At 48.6% G+C, this 19,230-nt stretch overlaps 6 protein-coding genes across 6 annotated transcripts; 4 read left to right on the forward strand and 2 right to left on the reverse strand.

Moving 5' to 3' along the window:
• Positions 1 to 3,863: 3,863 nt before the first annotated feature.
• Positions 3,864 to 5,048, forward strand: N7478_003071 (class I SAM-dependent methyltransferase; the record flags this gene model as incomplete). Its single annotated transcript, XM_056919285.1, has 3 exons — positions 3,864 to 3,901; positions 3,979 to 4,058; positions 4,117 to 5,048. The coding sequence occupies 3 exons, from the start codon at positions 3,864 to 3,866 to the stop codon at positions 5,046 to 5,048; spliced, it is 1,050 nt and encodes a 349-aa protein (XP_056782443.1).
• A 1,060-nt stretch (positions 5,049 to 6,108) lies between these two features.
• Positions 6,109 to 8,405, forward strand: N7478_003072 (uncharacterized protein; the record flags this gene model as incomplete). Its single annotated transcript, XM_056919286.1, has 2 exons — positions 6,109 to 6,407; positions 6,485 to 8,405. 2 exons carry the CDS (start codon positions 6,109 to 6,111, stop codon positions 8,403 to 8,405), a joined length of 2,220 nt encoding a protein of 739 aa, XP_056782444.1.
• A 525-nt stretch (positions 8,406 to 8,930) lies between these two features.
• Positions 8,931 to 9,927, reverse strand: pup1 (proteasome core particle subunit beta 2; the record flags this gene model as incomplete). Its single annotated transcript, XM_056919287.1, has 3 exons — positions 8,931 to 9,584; positions 9,672 to 9,719; positions 9,802 to 9,927. The coding sequence occupies 3 exons, from the start codon at positions 9,925 to 9,927 to the stop codon at positions 8,931 to 8,933; spliced, it is 828 nt and encodes a 275-aa protein (XP_056782445.1).
• A 779-nt stretch (positions 9,928 to 10,706) lies between these two features.
• N7478_003074 (FG-nucleoporin NUP159) lies at positions 10,707 to 15,508 on the forward strand (the record flags this gene model as incomplete). The annotated part of the gene is given in 3 exon segments (XM_056919288.1): positions 10,707 to 10,778; positions 10,792 to 11,518; positions 11,571 to 15,508. 3 exon segments carry the CDS (start codon positions 10,707 to 10,709, stop codon positions 15,506 to 15,508), a joined length of 4,737 nt encoding a protein of 1,578 aa, XP_056782446.1.
• Positions 15,509 to 15,882: 374 nt separating this feature from the next.
• N7478_003075 (uncharacterized protein) lies at positions 15,883 to 16,671 on the forward strand (the record flags this gene model as incomplete). Its single annotated transcript, XM_056919289.1, has 2 exons — positions 15,883 to 16,069; positions 16,181 to 16,671. The coding sequence occupies 2 exons, from the start codon at positions 15,883 to 15,885 to the stop codon at positions 16,669 to 16,671; spliced, it is 678 nt and encodes a 225-aa protein (XP_056782447.1).
• A 446-nt stretch (positions 16,672 to 17,117) lies between these two features.
• On the reverse strand, positions 17,118 to 18,649 carry N7478_003076 (telomere maintenance protein PBP2; the record flags this gene model as incomplete). The annotated part of the gene is made up of 3 exons (XM_056919290.1): positions 17,118 to 17,140; positions 17,200 to 18,088; positions 18,149 to 18,649. The coding sequence occupies 3 exons, from the start codon at positions 18,647 to 18,649 to the stop codon at positions 17,118 to 17,120; spliced, it is 1,413 nt and encodes a 470-aa protein (XP_056782448.1).
• Positions 18,650 to 19,230: the final 581 nt, after the last annotated feature.

Consider the following 19,230-nt stretch of genomic DNA (forward strand, 5'->3'; position numbering starts at 1 on the left):
AACTGGACCTATGAACGAAATCATTGCCCAAGAAGATTGTCTCCACAGTTGTGGAGACGGTCGCAATGAGCCGACCAGATGCAGAACCTAGGGAGGATTCCTGCGCCCGCACGTAGACCACCGTAAGACATTATAACGCTCTTGCACCTCATCTGCTGACAAGGGAAAACTCCAGTATTTTTCAGAAATACCTGATCTCCCTCTAGGACCCCCATTTCTTGGGTATGGCTCCTGCGCCGGCGGTACCGACACTTTGGAACCCGACACTTTCCTGACAGTCGGGTCGGCCAGGATGATTTTGACTCGTCCGATTGTCAACAAAGCCCATGGGGTTCCCTCAGAATGGGAATCCCAGCACCATGGGCAAACCCGGGGAGAATATTGCTGGGATAACTACGGAGTATACTATATGCAAGGTTACATACTTTTAGGTTGACGATGTTTATCATGATGTTTCTTATTTTATCAATAATTTAGGGGTTTTCCCATCTCTTTGAAAGGTTTCAAGGTTACTTACATTTCGAAATCCATGTTTTATTCATGTAATTGACTTTCGCCCTGGTTTCGGGGTACGCCGAGTACAGCAGGTTAGGAGTTTCCCCCCTAGCCTCTACAGTAATTAGCTAGGTTACGAGCCGTTCTCACGACAGTCGATTGACGAGACGGGACGATTTCCTCGTGTTCCTTGTCAATCACTAGACTAGTATGACATCGGATCGGCTAATCTGAGCTCTGAAAACGATTTCTTGCTGCACTTATTAACTGCGTATGTAGGTTTAGATTAGTCTACTAGTAGGAAAGGAGAATACCCCGAATAGTATCGGAGAAATATACCGATTTAATTGGTATGCACTGGGCTATGCAAACAAGAAAAGAAAAGAAAATGCATGGTTACCCAATTCTTACCATGACGAGGCCACGAGTCCGAGTCAAGGATTTGGGAGCCCAACGACTTGGATGACCAGGGTATAATCCCAAATCCCGGATAACCGGAGCATTTCGCATGTCCCGCAAGTGCAGCTTCCAGATCCTGATCCCCGCCTTGATGTGTGGTCCGTGAGTTTTGTCTTTTTTTTCTTTTTTCTCGCAGGCTGTACATAATGCTACTCATTTATCTTGGTTTGTTGTGTTATAGAAGACCCCCTCTTCCACTATGCTGGGAGAAACCACGCACGGACATTAAAGAAGAACAGCGTTGGGGGCAACCCATAGGTCAAGTTAAATAGATCCAGGAACTGGAGGAGCATGAACAACAGACCAATGACGCGACCGACTGGCGCCCAGGCGTCTGGATTTCGCATCACAGGGGACGCTATTTCTGACAGATCAATTTGTCCACCGCCAGATCGGAGTTCTGGTAGGAATGGCACTAAAGTGTCAGCCGGAGCACCTACTTTGTTCTTCCGGAGGGGCAGGATGCGAAACTCCCTGCAACAATATAGGCTAGCTTGTTTCTTCCACCCATACCGCTACGACAAACCTTGGAAGTGAACGAGGGGCTGTACATAACAAGGATCCGAGTTTGTATACTCATTTTCCCCTTGAGGAAGAAGATATTTGAAGCACAAGTATGATGACAAAATCCAAAGCTTAATCATTGATTTTATAGAAGACTAGCGAAGCTGTAAGTTTCAAGAAATTCCATATCTTGGTACCTAGACCTGCCACCCTTTGGAGTGGAATCCAGGATTACTGACAACAGCTCCACTTGTCGTGCTGCGGGGCCGAGAGGTTGCCATTCAGTGGCGGATCAGAGAGATTTGTTATCATCACAGTCATACTCTCTCGATGTAGCCTAGGGTAGCCCAACCTTTCACTTTCTTTTTTTTTCTTCTCCAAATTTCCTCGGAGGGGGAAAAATACCGTGCAAAAAACCAATCAGTTCACCTGGTTCAACTTGTCGACCCAAACTGTCGGGGATGAATGGCGATCAGGATCACCCATGCGGCGTTCATGCACACATGTTTGAACATTTCTTTTTCCTTTTTTTTCTCTCCCTTTTGTATTTCTCGGGGAAAATTCCCAGGGCAAAGGGTGGAGCGGCCCGTGGCTGGCCCGGTTGCAAATTCCCAGGCCACTGGGAGACCTAACCATTGGCTACGCTTACCTGCGAGATTAAGAGTCCTTGGGAAACTGATTCATACATGGAAATAACAAATAAAATAACATAACATAACTCAAAAATGATTATACAATATGGAAATGGCGCAGTTTAGTGGAAAATAGACCCTTGGCAGATATTTCCCATGTGCGATCAAAGTCATTTTTATGTTTCCCAGCATCTTGGGACATGATTTAGTGCCCGGTGTTTGGGGGAAGGAGATGATCAACGAGGAAAGGGGAAATAAGATTAAATAATTAAATAATTAAATAAAAATGATATAAAATCCATGTGGGATAAAAGAACAAGAATAATCAAATCCATTCCCTTCCCAAAAAGGTCGATTTCAATCCGAACTTTGCTAGGACTTGATCGACCTGCGCTCGAACCACCAAACAGGGAAAGGATTTGATGTGCGGTTTTATACCTGCGTACATATACATGTATCGTGTATTTCCAGTCTCCGCTTCTCTCCAAGTCGGGCAATTGAAGCTTACAGGGTTTGATTTTATTTTCTTTCTTTACTGGGAATTAATATTTTGATTTCTAAGATTTTGGTTAAAAAGCCATATTACCAAAAACCCGCTTAACTTATTCCCCAAATCCCGATTCTCATTTTGATCTGACCCATTTTCTGACTTCCCTTCCGTATCTTTCTCTCCTTAGTTTCTTTCCCCCCACTATAATAAAATCTGAACCAGTGAATCCCGGGGAGGAAAAGTCATTCCAACATTTTACAGCCACCGTGCCACCTCGGTTCTAGCCCTAGCAACCGCACCTCGCTCTTCTGAGTCTGGTTTTACGCTGTCTAGAACTGCAAACTGAAACTATTCCATGGTTGTCCACCCGAAGCGCTCCCCCGCTTAAAGAGAACAAAAAAAAAAAAAAAAAAAAAGCCAAACCGAGCCAAACCCACTGCCCGACACTGACGTCCATGGATGCCCGGTATAGTCTGGCTTAACTTTGTACTCCATCCATGCACACCCTTGTACTCCACTCTCCCCCCCCTTCCCTGCGGGCCTTGATAGTTGCGACATTTCTGGTGTCGATCCCCGGCAGCTTGCCAGCATTTAGTTTATAGTTGTCCGGATCTTTGTCCCGTCCTGCCAAATTATAACTTAACCCGAGCTGTCGGGCTCGGCGAAGTACTGACATCCTACCCCCCTCCCCCAAATATATTCCACTTTGCTCCAATTTTTTGTCTCTTGAATCCTCTCCCATCTTGCCCTCCCACCCCACTCTCATCCTTTCCACTATTTCTCTCTTCCTCGCCTAGGCTTGCTACTGGTGGCCTTGAACACCAATTCAGTGCGGGATACGAAGTGGTGTCTCGCTAAATTCTGTGACCCTCGTCTATGTCACTCAATACTACTAGCTCCCCACTGTCGTTTACTATACTAGAACGGTAATAACTTGAACTCCATTGGTTGAAACGAGTACGAGGTGCTTATTTCTCACAATTCCCTCGCAGATACTATTTTATGCCCCCTTTACTATCTGTTCTACCCCCACCCGCCGGTCTGGAGCCCCTCTGCATCCTTCCTCTTCCTCTCCCACCCTCATTAGGGTTGGCATGCTTGAAGGCTTCATCTGCCTCGGTTTATCCCACTGTGTATACACCCGAGGCAGCCATGATGAGCCCCAAGTCTTCTGTAAGTACTAATCTATACCCGGAACAACCTGTGGTGACTATGTCCTCTTGTCACTCGGTCATATGTTACCCATTGCTCGCCAATTCCTTGCTTTACATACCGAACCAGGAATGCTAATGCATGATATGCAGGAACCGAAAAGCGAATGGTATGACCGTCCTGTCTACGAGTCTCCTCCTGTCTTTGCTGCGAGATTTCGAAGATTGACTAACTAGGCAACGACAGTGACACGCAGTCCTTGACTGACAGTGTAACGGACTATCCCGTCGAGAATGGGAGACGGTATCACAAGTACCATGAAGGAGGTATGTCACCCAAATGTATCATAAATCCTATTCTGCAGCTTTCCTAACCAAGATACAGCCTATCCGTACCCAAATGATGGTATAGAACTCGAGCGACTGGAATCGCAACATAAAATGTTCAAACTCGTCATGAATAATAAACTTTACCATGTACCTCTAGTAAAGCCAGATCAGATTCTCGACATTGGCACTGGCACTGGTATATGGCCGATGGAAATGGGTATGGATCTCCCGCTCCTCGCTGACAAGGTGGTGTGTGTCACATTCATGAAAGCTAATAGCTCATCACTCCCCGCAGCAAAATTATTTCCCAATGCCATCATCACAGGAACAGATCTTTCCCCTGTTCAACCCATAGAAGTTCCCGAAAATGTTCACTTTCTGGTCGACGACGCTACAGAAGAAGACTGGCTCTGGGAATCAAATTATTTCGACTTCGTTCACATTGGACACATGACAGGCTCAATGCCATCGTTCAAAAAAGTCTTAAGACAAGCATATAAACACCTCAAGCCAGGCGCATATATCGAGTGTCACGAGCTCGATCCCAAACCACAATGCGACGATGGTACCATGCCCCCAGAAAACCCGGATGGATTCAGCGCATACGCGGTTCACGACTGGTTCGACTTAAATGTGCGTTCTAGCCAAGAGGTCGAGCCAACTCGTCAGTTTCGAATAGCGAATCGTATTCAAAAGTGGATGAAAGATGTGGGGTTTGTGGAGGTTGAGCAGCGAAAATTCATGCTGCCAGTAAATCCATGGCCTGCCGATGAGTATCTGTCCAAGCTTGGAGAATTGAGCCAGAGTAACTTCCTTGAGGCTCTGTCTGGTTGGTCATATAAACCATTTCTTGCTCTTGGGTGGTCCAAAGTGGAAATTGAAGTGTTTCTTGTTGATGTGAGGAAGAGTATCCAAAACAGGAACATCCACGCTTACATGGAGTATTATGTGGTGACGGGCCGGAAACCCTTCCCTGGCGAAAAGTAAGATACAAACAAAAGCAGAAGTCGATGATGACGCAGGGATTTCCGTTACTCCCTTCTATGATGACCTTGATGTTTCTTTTCACGCCCTTTGAGAATGTTTTCGCTGAGATGATAGCATGATACCATGGCAGGAGAACAATATTGTTATATGCATTGCATTGGCGTTAGGCTTGACCTTTGAATTTTCATTTTTCATTTTTCATATTTCATATTTCATTTTGCATTTGATACTACACACCTTCTTACATTCCTACTTCTATTTCCTTATGATATTTTTTCTTTTTTCTTTTTTCTTTATTTCTTACCTTCTTGAACTTGGAATGGGTGATTGAACCATGCCCTCCAAAATCTATCGACAGAACCACAACTAGTTGAGTTCGCGTTACAAAGCATCAAAGATACTACTCGCACGCGACCAGGCATATTGACCACAGATGCATTTTTCCTCTTGTCACATGCCATGAAGCTTAGAAAATATATACATTAGATACCATGTTGAAATGCATCTTATAATCAAGTCTCTCAAGATCAACAACAACTTGAATGTAGCTATGGACGTCGGGACTAATCAGTGTTTATGAGATACTATGGTATTTCCATGTGACCCTCGTCTCACACCAATATATAGCCTGTGTTTCTTCTTCCTGTCTCCCTCTCTCTTAATTAGATCAACAGAGTCTATCTTCACACTCCACTATATCTCTACGCCTCCGTGGCTTCTCATCAACCTTGGAAGTGGTTATGCCAATATTTCACCTTTTGAAATCAGAAGAGACATATAGTGAATGACATCCAAGGAGGAGCACAATCCCTTCTTCTGCTTTACACCTATATAAAGCTAAGATATTGAGAGAACTCAGTATGTACTAGTATAAGTGTATGTATACATCAATACATATGTATCATCGATATGATATTGCCCGTTGTTGATTGGCGCGCCTACATGATTAGTCACCACGCGCCAAGAAATCCCGGCTGAAGCTGCATACCGAATGTTAAGTGTCTAATGACAGAACCCCAACACTGCAATTGGCTTGCACATACATGCCATACCACAGCTCATGTCTTTTGGTAGGCATGCCTGCCGGCATGCTTTAAAGCCGCCTACGACTTCAACCTTAGAAAACCCCTGGGTCAGCGACGATTTACTCGCGGCCACCTTCTTCCGCTTCGTCAACGGTCAACGACGACATGGTAGCTGTGTGCCCGGTCCTCTGGAGGCGCGAAGGCGACTCGCAAGACGTCGCAATACAGCTCTAGCAGGAATAGGAGGGCCACCAGTGGAGGATATTGCATGCTTGTTTGGTCGCAATGGCAGGGAGCATATGAAATGGACGGATCACCCGTGGCAGAGACCGCAGTGTGAATCCCAAAGTGAGCACAAAAACAATCAAAACCTCTGTATTTCCAGTGACTGACCATTTTTGAAGATCTAAGCAGTCAAGCCCTTGCGACGAACGATACCTCACTTCCCTTTTACGATCATAACCCCGATCCTATTGATTCGCGCATCCCGGAGAGCCGAATTCCAACATCTGTGAACGTGAACAGAAACAAGCCAAGCACGGAATCTAGGCTTCGACACTTCCTGTGTGGAAAACGCTGGGGAATTGAGGATGCAAGAGATTTTGCGAGGAGGTTGGGGATTGATCTCCAACGGAAGCCGAAATACAGCCGTCAAATATTCGACAGTCTGCTCAAGCGCTCGACTACGGACTTTACAGAGGCGGTTAGATTTCTGGACGACCCATTTTTGAACACCCGAGGCTCTGGGAACTATCTGGCTGCTGTCGAGTTGTTTGCTCGGACGCAAGCAAAGCGAAGCCCGCGAGTCGCCGTGCTGGATGCAATCGCCCGTGCTCTCGAGCTGGGATTGGTTCCATCAACTGAACTTTGCTCAATAGTCAAAGCTATTCCAAATATCCTCGTTGGGAAAAACAAGCCTCTCGGAAGAAGTGATCCGGGGGCCCTGAGAGCGCATTACCGTCTCTTATGGAAGGCTATCGGCCGTTGCAATATTCTGGGATATCGTGATTTGGATAAAGATGTTGTTGATGCCTGGCTCAAAGAGCTGAAAAGCGTCGGCAAAATTCGACTCGCTTCAGATATTATAGTCGCGACACACGGTCCTGGCTGGGATCACTACTGGCCGTCGACCTTTCTTTTGGACTGGCTTGAAACAGTCGAAGAATTCGACTCACCGAAACCGAATTCCTTCGAGTTTCCGAGGACCATATTGACGCAGATTGATCCTGACTGTGCAGTCAAATGTCTGATCGATGTCACCGAGCGCTTGGTTTCCAATCGTCAAACAAAATCGGATAACAACAAAGACCTCCTCAAATGGCAATACTGCTTGCAGGGCTTGTCCGCTAATGCGTCAACCATCGGATCTTCGCAAACATGGTCTGATCTCCCACATGCTTATATGCATAATCACCAAGAAGCCTTGGATGCATTCCCTTCAAGTGATGGCCTGCCCGTGCAGCATCAGGTTGTCATGCGACTATGGATCCTGAAGAGCTTGAGTCGTTCTTTAGGACCAGTGACTCAGAGAATAAAATCCACAGACCAGCCAATCTACCTGTTACTGAACCTGTACGAAACTGTGTCACAGACGACGGGGTCTTTCCTCGCTGACTTCTTACGCGACATCCATGGCCTCAACATGCCATATAACGGTCTTCTCCTGCTTGCAAATGATCTCAAGTTGAGGAAGTTAATTAATAATACCACACATCAAACACTTATAAACCTCGAAACTTCAAAGATTTCTTTGGAAGACACCTGGAACAACCGCGATATCTGCAACACAACTCGGCGTTTTCTCCAGGGCGCCTTCGAGCAGATGTTCCGTCAAATGGACCTCACAGATCCGCAGTTTATGAACGAATGTCTTCGTTTCGCGAGACTAGGTGACTCGGAAAGTATCTCTTCAATTATCCGTCTCCTGGACAGTCACACATCATTCAAGCTATCTCTTAACAAAGCTTCCATCCCTATTCCACACCCAGATGAAATGGTTCTCGTGCGATACCATCCAGCTCCACGGGAGAGCTGGTGTCCGGATCCTTATGTTGCAGCTGAGTTCATTCATCAGCTGGCAGTTGCAGCCTCCTGTTCTCAGCACTTAGCACCAAATCGCTCTTTCCATATTGTCCAATGGCTGTACCGTTACCTGCGCAGATATGGGGGACCTGTCTATCCCTCATTAGTGCGGGCGATGTATCATGCTGGTGTTGTTCGGTATCGACGCGAAGGACATCGCATGTCAGAGACACAGCAAGCGTATATTATGTGGATCATTCGCAAATTTGAAGCAGATAAGGTCGTTAAGCAGATGAATAAGGCGCTGTAGATCGGCGAGCTAAGTTCATCTTCGCATAGTGATCAAGTTTACATGGCATGAGAAATTTTGTATAGAAATAAATACCCGTTTGTATTTTCAAATGTCCCCGTTAGAATGCTCTTAAGATCTTGTCAGTCGAGTCCAGTGGTCTCAGCTTGCATATTTATGGATCCGATTTTAACATCTCACGCTTGATTGACTTAATCACTTTAGTTCCCACTCGCGGTTCCATAAGTTCCACAATATCTACCTTGGACCAACAAAGCCTTAAGAATCCTTGAAGGGTGTGTTTAGGTAGTCAAGGTTAGATAGCTCAACTTTTAATAGGAACATATGAATAGATAACTTCGATTGATTTCATTGATAGACTCGATAAACAGTAGTTGTAGAATCCACAGCACCATACACCGACCCCAATATTCGTTCATGAATACAACATCACAAGAAGGAACAAGTCCAGTGTATATTAATTCGTCTCAGAAGCATGAAGATAATTTCACTAGACTGTACATCACACAATTTCTAATGTCCGCTCTAGCTATCCACCTCCATATTCTCCGCAAGACTAGTGTCCCCAGAAAGGTTCTCGATAGTGACATATTTATTCATATCCTCCTTGCTGATAACCCTCTCGTTCAACACAGCTGTCGTACCACGTGGGAAACGGTAGTTGCGTTCCTTGTGTCCACGCTCATTCGGCTTCTCGTAGTTGCGCAGCAACTGAGTAGGCTTGTCCTTCTCAATGACACAAACATCGACATTGCTACCGGAGCCCAAATCGTTGAAGATACCGGCCTTGATAGCCTCCGCACAAAGGCTCACGGCACCGTCCCGGTCCAGATCAGGTTGCCATGTCGACTCGAACACAGACATCGCTGCCAATGATCCAGATCCCATAGTGACATATGGTAGCTTATCTGTCGAACCGTGCGCGTGCACAGTGTACAGGCCTGTGCCTGTTGGGTCCACGCCTGCAACAACCAGGTAAGCACCGATGTGGCCCTGGTAGCGGAAGAGGTGTTGCTTCAACATCGTCATGCAGGTGATGACACGGGGGTCACGGCCTGTAGATAGGGAGTGCAGCTCGACATTTGAGCTGATCAGGGCAGTGGTGAATTCAGTGTCGGCGGCTGTACCGGCACCGGCACACCAGATCTTTGGGGCAATGTAGTGGAGCTTCTCGCAGTTCTATTTCCAGATCATCTCACATTAGTATTCTGTGATTTGTAGTTTGTCCCACAGAAACAGTTCGGGAGGGTTTCTGGTTTTTCGTACCTTGTCTGCTACTATAGGTCCACTTGTGGCTCTGGTATCTGCGGCGATCTGTATTTCCCCAACAGGGTATGTCAGCCTTCGTCCTGGTGTGGTTCCTTTGTGGGATTATTTGATATCGGTGAGCTCGTACCACAACGCCCTTATCGTAAATACATCCCACGATTGTGGTACCTGTACTGGTAGCTTTGGGAAGTGGGACACCCCTGGCGTGAAGCGCCGCGTTGCGGTTGTAGTTGGAGAAGTCGAAGCCAGGCATCGTGACAATGCAGGGGAGGACCGATTAAGAGGGTGTGTAGCTGCTCAACCAGGAGAGGGAGACGCCGTTCTTGAAGTCAAGAATGAGGGATGGGAGAAGGTGAATCGAGATGGTGGAGTAGACGAATGGATAAGAGCAAAGGCGAGGAAGTCGGAGCTGTTGCAAGTGACGAAGCTCCCGCAGCCTAGTCTACCTAACTGGAGGGAAGGCGGTGAGTGGGCCAGCAACGATTCAGAATGAAACAAGAACAAGGTACATTTCCTTGTGCGAACATATTTAACTTATTACCATTTAAGATCGGACTTGAAAGACAAAGAAATGAATTTAAAATAAATACCCTCGTTAAGAAGGTCATTATCTGATTTTTTCGTCAAGGACTTCCAACTTAAACAACTTGATGACCATACGTAGAAGCTATACTAGTAGAAGCTCTTGAGAGCTTTAGGTTGGCGCCTCACCCGTCAGGCTGCCAACGCGTGTTTTTGCCTGCAACACATTTTCGGGCGTTCAACACCTTTCTCGAGACTTGATCGCATCTCCCTTTCTGCTCTCCATCGCGACTCTACCAGCATCTGCACTTCTCTCTCTTCTTTTGGGGGAGAGACGGAGTCATCATTTTTGCGCGTACTCTCCACCTTTTTAACCGGAGTCCCCAGGCACTCCCCCGACGTTCTTTCTCTTCCACGCCGCCGAGCTCGCCATCGTTCAATGCTTCGAGAACGAACTCACCTCTAGGCGACTCCCCTCGTACAGTTTCCGCCGACTTTGATCGAATCAAGATGGCTTTCAACCTCGTCCATTCGCATGCGGGGGCCGAACAGGGACCAGAGCTATCCGATGTCTTTACTGATGTATGTCTTCAAGAGCTCCTACGGCGGACAATGTCCAGTTGCTAACAGCAGTTTCAAGGAAATCGGCTTCAAAGGTATAGCTGGCGATGCTAACATCCGCCTCCTTCCCACCCCTTGGCCTGAAGACGCCCTTCCCTCGACAACATCTTCCTTGTTGGCTGTCGCGCAGAGTAAAGGAGTGGTAGTTGCTGCTGGGCCTAACGCCCTTGTGGTCGCAAGCTCCGACTCGATCAGAAAAGCTATCCAAGCGTCGACCGGAGAAGAAAAACTCAAAACAAAGCCCTTCCAGCCACAGAACACGATCCCTCTTCCAGCGCGCCCTACCCATGTGGCATTTACAGCCAACGATGATGCTTTGATCTTAGCCTCGGAGAATAGTTCACAGATCTCTGTTTTTCAGACTACAGACCTTGCACAGGCGAATGCGCAGCCGGCGATATCTATCCAGACAAACGGCGCAACTATCCGCACCCTTTCAACCAACCCAGATCCCACCTCTACTTTAGTGGCGCTTGTCACAGTAAATGGTGAACTATTGATCGCCGATCTGAAAGCCGGCAACTTGGTATCTGGTGCCAATGGCCCCATTCTAAGGAATGGAGTCAGCAGTGTGGCTTGGAGTAACAAAGGAAAGCAACTTGTCGCTGGAATGGCAGATGGAACTGCTGATCAAATGACGCCCGATGGGACCAATAAAAGCTTGATTCCTCGTCCGACTGATTTAGAGGGCGACTGTCATGGTAAGCACGGGTCGAGTCTATTTTCTGGGGATTATTGCTAACAATGATGTAGTCTCTTCTATATCTTGGCTTGAGAATGATGTGTTTTTCCTGGTCTACACCCCAAATGCCATTGAGGATGATATGGGCATGAATCCAGCATCGTCTTACTATATCATCACAAGACGCAAACAGGCGCCTTTCCTCACACAGAAGTTGCCCGAAGTTTGCTCCACCATGGGCTTTGCCCTAAAGCGTTCACCCGCATACAATTTCATTATACGACTCCGAGACTACAAGCCAGCTTTAAAGGATGTCTTGATCATATCATCAACCGCATCTACCGATGTTGGTATTATCACAAGATCGGAGCAGCCACTGGCGAAGGATGATGCGGCCCAAGCCCTTGTTGGCCAATTCACAACGACAGAAGTGAATGATGATGCTAAGAGAGCATCAGTGCCGTTGAAAGATTCCGTGGACGAGACTTCTGTCATTGGTCTGGCTGCCGATCTTTCTTCCGGTGAAAATGTCATTGCACCTCTTGCCGGCGAAGATATATCAGAAAGCTCCACTCCACTCCCCGGGCTTTTCCTTCTGAATAATGACGGAATTCTTTCGGCTTGGTGGTTTGTCTACTCCGATGCCGTTCGCCAGAAACTTCCGTACTCTGGCTTGGTGTCTGTTCCTCAGTCTTCCCTGGCAGCTTCGCAGATGCAGACCGCTGCTCCTACACCGGCCGCAGCGCCGGCACAGCAGCAACAGTCAGGATTCGGACAGTCAGGATTTGGCGCACCGTCAGCTTTGGGTTCATCGGCCTTTGGCACGCCTTCAGCCTTGGGCTCATCTCCCTTCGCGAAGCCATCAGGTGCGAGCTTTGGGAGCCCATCTACCATGGGGGCGTCGACTATGGGAGCAACCGCTTTTGGAAAGCAATCTGCACCGGCATTTGGCAGTACATCTCAAATAGGCGGATCTACTCCAGCCTTTGGTACAGCATCAACGCCAGGCCCCTCATTCGGAACCCCTTCCCAGCCTGGAGTTGGATTCGGCTCAGCGAGCACTCCTGCAAAGCCGCAGTTCGGACAATCTGGACTCGGTGCAGGATCTGGTTTTGGACAGCCTAGTTCTGGGGGTAAATCACTCCTTGGAACTGGAACCGGAACATCTGGGGGTGGCTTCGGTGCATTCTCTTCCGGGGGCGGTGGCTTTGGTGGTCTTGCAGCATCCAAGCCTACTGAATCACCCTTTGGAAAACCTGCCGATTCGCCCTTTGGCAATCCTGCAGGACAGAATGCCTTTTCAACAGCTTCAACATCTTCCCCATTCGGAACCAAGCCACAAACAGGTACATCATTCCCTCCCCCTTCGAATGAAACGAAAAATCCGGTGCACAACCCGTTCGGTGGGGGTGGATTCTCATTGGGGTCATCCTTCAAACCGGACGGTACAGCTGCTACCGATGATATGAAGGCCGACAAGCAGTCCTCTGGGGCGTTATCTTTTGGCGCATCTTTCGATGACATGGTATCATCACCTAATAAGACAAGTCCCCAGCCAGAGTCAATGGATGATGCGGAGGACTCTACTACTGTGCCTGCACCTGCAGATACTCCAAAGTCCGAGCCATCCTCATTATTTGGCAAGCCGTCCGCCCCGGTCACCAATCCCTTTGGAAAACAGACGCCTGGCCCCACCTCTTTGTTTGGGGTGCCTTCACCCCTGCCTACGCCTGCCAGTTCTACCAGCACTACCGAGACGACCAAATCCAGTTTCTCGTTTGGAAATAATACGACTACTCAGCCCACTTCTCAATTTTCAAACCAAAATCAGATTACAAGTCCTCTTTCGGCTCCCTCCGACAAAACAGCTACACCAAAGAGGGAACCGTCTGTCTCTACGCCTACATTTCCTTCTTCATTCGATGAACCCTTGCCCCCTGACCCTACTAGCAGGGATAGCTATGCACCTGGCGATACATCGGCATCCTCTAATGTTTCTAAGAGCTCAATTGAGGATGCGCCACTGCCTCCCGATTTTGCTATTCCGGAGAAATTATCATTCAATGACAAGGGTACTTTGGCCGAGAAGAAGACTTCACCCAAGGTGGAAGACGCTCCACTTCCCCCGGATTTCGTGACTCAAAAGAAGCCTGTGCTACAGGACGATGCCCCTCTCCCACCTGACTTCACCAAGAAATCGGCTAAAGTCGACGACGCTCCTCTTCCGCCTGATTTCATCAAGAAGCCGTCTAAAGTCGATGACGCACCCCTCCCACCCGACTTTGTTGGAAAGCCAAAGAAGGCCTCGAGCGTATTAGATGCTTCCTTGCCCCCAGCAATCACCAAGTTCACGGCAAAAGCTGTCCCCATTCCTGATGACTCAGATGCAGATTCAGAACAGGATGACGACGAGTCTGATTTCTCCGATAGCGGTGAGGAAATTACGCATGATGAGACCAAAATCCCAAGCCCTAAACCCTCGGCAGAAAGCTCATTTGGTGGACTTTCTGACAAGAGTTCGACTGGGGGTTTCTTTAGTGGATTTAATAAGACCGCCCAGAAGAAACCACAGCCATCTAGTCAGTTGTTTGGTGAGATTTCGAGGCAGCCTGTGCTGCCACCACCCAGCTCTCTAGTCCAAAGCGGGCGTGAGCCATACCGATCTCCCAGTCCTACTCGCGTTAATTCTCAAAAGAACACTCTGTTCAAAAGCCGGCCTGCACAACCAGCTGGAAGTGCGCTGCATGCTCGGAAGGCTTCTTTGACGCAGCTCGCTCAACAAAGGGGTGGGCAAATGAGAAGATCCAGCGATGCTGCTCGCGAGGAACAGGCCCGCGCTCATCAAGCAGCACAGAAAAGGCAGGAAGAAGAAGAGGCTCTCTCTCTATCTGACGATGATGAGGACGAGAGACTTCGCGCTGACCTTTCTCGGCCAGTCGAGCCTGTTACCACTTTGGACCCTTTCTTACCTCACCAAAATTACACGGGAGAGACTGCCAAGCCTGGTCTTCCAGGCATGATTGAACGATTGTACCGCGACATCAACTCTATGATCGATACACTGGGCATCAATGCTCGTTCTTTGGAATCGTATCTTCTTTATCAGCAAGGTTCCCAGACTTCGGGCACTGACAAGCTAGTGAACGTTCTTCAAAGCGAACAGCCTTCCAATGTGTTGGATGAAAATTTGTTCTTGCAGGACATCAGCAAATTGGATGATGCCGTAGCTTCTCTGGGTAACTCTCTTAACAATCAGCGTGTACAAGGAGTCGAGGAAAAGCTGGACCAGTGCCGTCAGCTGCTGACCAAGGAGATCATAACCCTCCGTAGCCAGTGTGCTAGTATTCGCAAGACTCTGGATGCACACACAGATACCGGTGCTATTCTTGTCGCCCCCCTTTCCGCCGAACATGCTACTCTTCAACATGACCTGCGGAGCACATTTACGGAGATTCAGAGCAAGATGGCAGATTTGGAGCAAAGCGTCTCTATGTTGCGAGCGAGAATCGCCGACATTCCTCGTGCTGATGGTGACTCACGACAGTCATCTAAGCGCCCGACCGTCGAAGCCGTCACTAAGACCATTGCTACAATGATGGGTATGGCTGAGAACAAGAGCAGCGACATCGATGTTCTTGAAGCTCAAATGCGGAAGCTAGGCGTTGATATTTCCAACACTGTTCCTAACAGCCGCGAGGGGTCGCCTTTCACTACTCCACGCAAGAACACTGGACGTTTCCCAAGCACGCCCGGCTCGCGCGGGTCCGTGGATCAAAGCGCTTACCATACACCTGAGTCTGCTTCTCGCGGTGTCAACTTCCGGCTCAGTATCAATGGCTCTGCCAAACACAGCCGTCTTCGGAGCGTTGAGAGCATCGCACCTGCCATTGCGCAGGAGGAGAGTACTCGATGGAAGATTAAGGCTCAACGTCGCCAGCATCTAATTGGAAACCTGAAAAAGGCCATTGAAAAGAAGGAAGTGAAGGTGCGCGGCGTGGATGATTTATAGAAAATCCGTTTCATGAAGATTGTACGAGCAAAGGAATTCAGCATTCGGACGCATTTGATTTTCTTCCCTTTTATTCTGTCCTGGCGTAGCTTCCATAGGTATGGGAGCGAATCTACAAGATCTTTCGAACCCCTTTTTAAAGATGTACATATGTTCTTTTTTTACCATCTCTGTTGTGTTTTATTCTATTTCTTTCTCATTGATCCATTGGCATTGAGCCTCAATGAAGACCGGAAACACTGACATCATTTTCCGTGGGTGACATCAGAACTAGACTCTGGCCCTGACATTGAGCTTCAAATAAGCATTGAACTTCTACCAAGTAAACATCTTCACCCTCGGTATCTTATCCCCCCTGCCATAGGAAGATTATTATGTCGGTCACCACTAGTGAATTCATCTTCTTTAAAATTAAGCCTTCTGTTCGTCCCGAAGAGCTCGGCAACAAGGAAGGCGAGGAGCTCCAGCAAGTATTCGATGATACAAAACACCAAAGTGGGCATGAAAGCTCCGCGTGGGGCCGGTCAGCTGAAGACGAGAATATGATAACTTGGGTACTTGGTGAGTGGCTGCCTCAATTTCCTTGAGAACAGAGATATTCGAATACTTTCACTACATCTACCTACGCTCCATATACATATTCAACATACAGAAAGTTAACCAGACACGCAGAGTGGACCGACGCCCGTAGTTCCGCAAACACAGATCACCTGAAGCGTTATCTCGATCTAGATGCCCAGCCACCGATGGCAGTCTATTCGACTTTATGTCCTCCGCTCGCCAGTTCAAACACATTGACCAGCAACCCGGTGACAGAGATCTGTGTGTTATCCTTTGCCAGTTCGCTTTCGGGACGTGAAACCAAACAGCTTCATAATGATCTGATTAATTTCCGGACTTCATTATTGGAGCTGTCGGAAGCGGCGAGACCAAAGTCCTGGTCTATGGGGCAGGTGGATCGGCCGAGTACCGTAGAGCATGCGAAGAGTCCGAGTGGGAAAGCAGTGTTGCACATTTTGACGGTGGGGTGGGAATCTGTTGAGGCGCATAAGAAGTCTAGAGAGACGGATGAATTTGTCTCTGCTATTGCGCCAATTCGAGAGAAGTCGTTGGGGGCGTTGCCAGGACTGGACATGAAGCATGTTAGCTTTCGGAAGCTTTGAACCGAAACTTTCCAGTTGCTTGATGTGGAAATGGGGTGGTGAGGATAGACAAGTAAAAGGATTTGTTTAGCAATGCAAGTGTTCTTTCAGGATTGATATTTCCGGGTAGATTGTCGCGGTGGGTGTTAGAGTGATATAAGTCAGGGATGCGGCGAAGAGAAAAAGCAAGCTTGGGGCTACGGGTATGTGGGGGAAGGGTATGGGGAATAGAATTCGTGGGATTTGGTTATTAGGAGGCAGAGTTTTCAATCACAAGCCTCGAATAAGATACAGCGAGAAAGAAATGGGTTAGGGAAAACGTAAACACCCGTGAGTTTGAACAAAAGAAACGGAGAAACAAGAGAAAAGGAAGAATGAATAACCAAGTAAAATAGTCGTAAACCACCGTGGACTTTTTGGGCCTAGCATTGCTTGGGCACCCAAGGCAGAGAAATAAACATTTCGGCTTAGACGCGGTGCTTCTCGCTTTCTGGGTGGTTGTTAGATGACAATCGGCTAAGATATATGGGGTTTGGGGGGGAAACGAACCAAGGCGAGAATAGAGCATGTACAGAGCCATTTGGTTGCACTCCTGAGTACCTGTGATAGTAACCAGACGCTCATTGCTGCTCTCCTGGGGCTCGTTGATCTTGATTACACTGCCGCTGAGGTGGCGTATTTCATTAATCTTGGCACCGCCTTTTCCAATAATGGCGCCGACCATGTCGTTGGGGATGTAAATCTGCTGGGTCAGTGGCTGGCCGGGCATGGCAGCAGCATTCACGGGGGCAGGGGCAGTCGGGGCTCCACGGCCAGGTGTAGGCTGGGGACCACCCACGTAAGGAGTTGGCTGGTGCGGAGCAGGACCGCCAGCATAGGGAGTATGGGGAGTAGCACCATAGGGCATGGCAGGCTGACCGACAGGGGCCGGGGTCGGCTGGCCATGCATGTAAGGGACGCCATAGGCACCCGGCTGACCACGGTTGGGGTGAGGGTGGTGACGCTTGAAGGTGTCAGGGTGACCATACTGGCCGCCGGCAGGCTGAGGGACATATGGGACAACTTGCATGCCACCCGGGACACCACCAGCAGGGCCACCACTACGAGTGGCATATGCTGAAGCGGCAGCACCGCCGAATCGCTCCGTCAGTTGTTCGCCGAGAGTAACAGCGACGTAGTAGGTCGCAATGTGCACGGCATCTGCAACACCGAGAATGACCAAAGAGCGTTCAGTTGATAACGGAAGACAGGCGTCGGAGGCGTTCAAACGGGCGCCAGAAGCCTCTTGGATCTCACGAATACGGCTGCCACCTTTACCGATAATGGAACCAATAAGAATGTGCGGGATTAGCAAACGCAGCGGATAGGTCTTGGACTGGGCAGTGGAAGGGGCATCGAGGGGTTCATTGTTCAGAGTACGAATGATCAGGCCAAATGCCTAGGCAAATTAGTATGAAATTCACGGGTGATATTATGAAACGGTGGAATGGGAACCTACTTTGGCCACCGCGTCCTGGGGGCCGCTCACGGTCAGAATCCGCTCTACGGCACCCCGAGAATAATCGCTGACGGTGCACTTGGCGCCGGACATACGACGAATCTGAGACACATTCTCACCTCCCTTTCCGATAACTGTAGCTGCCTCTTGGCTGGAAATCACAGCACGAATATGGATCCAGTTGGATTCGTCCTGCACCGTATGTTCGGATTGGGAGCCAGCCCGTTCACCTTGCGACGCGGTTGACTGAATGGGCTGAGTTTCGGGGAGGCCTTTTCCATTGGGAGCATCGGGGACGACTGTGTCACCTTGAGTGTCTTTGGAATCCTCGACACTGGGAATCTGGTTGCTCGAAACGTCCGCTTCGGCTTCGGCATCGTTGCGAACTACTTTGTCGAGGGCTGGTCGTTTGGCCTCGGGTTGATCATTGGGAGCCGAAGGAGACGAAGGGTCCTCGAGAGGACGCTTGGTCGATTGAAGATTGGAAGGAGACGCTGACATGATCTTGGCGATGAAAGCGCTGAGCTGTAGTCTCACTTACGTGAAGGAAGGCGAGTATCAAGAATGAAATCTGCTTCTTCTTATGGATCGTCTATGTACACCAGTGGTTCCCACGGAAAACGTGCTGGTGCTGGCGATCAGGGAAAGGATCTGGTGCTTGAAATTGGGATGGAGAAAGAGATGGTGTATGGTCGACGAGGAAGTGTATGCCAATGACAGAGAGGTGGGGGTTTGTGGGGCCTTTCAGAAGCACAAGAAGCACAAGAAGCTTTATTTTCTTGTATTTTTCCCTTTCCGTCACTATGAGGATTGCCGGGGAGTATTCAAGGGGATGAAGAGCGAAGAAGGTGAAGGTAGGTGCAAGAGGTTCGTGGATGCGACTGGGCTGTGGGTAAGGAGAGGGCGAAACTAGGAAACCAAGCCAAAAAGAGCTTTTCCACTCCAGATAACTGCTGCCTCACGATGAAAAAAAAAGGAGACGCGCCTTTGAAGGGGAAAGGAACCAGGGGAACTGGGGAAGGGAGGTGGGACGAGAATGGTAGTTGATGGAGGGAGATGAAGCGGAGCGATGAGGTTACTCG

Source organism: Penicillium angulare (genome assembly GCF_028827245.1).
Source record: "Penicillium angulare strain IBT 27051 chromosome Unknown utg000003l_segment0_segment0, whole genome shotgun sequence".
Lineage (NCBI taxonomy): Eukaryota > Fungi > Ascomycota > Eurotiomycetes > Eurotiales > Aspergillaceae > Penicillium > Penicillium angulare.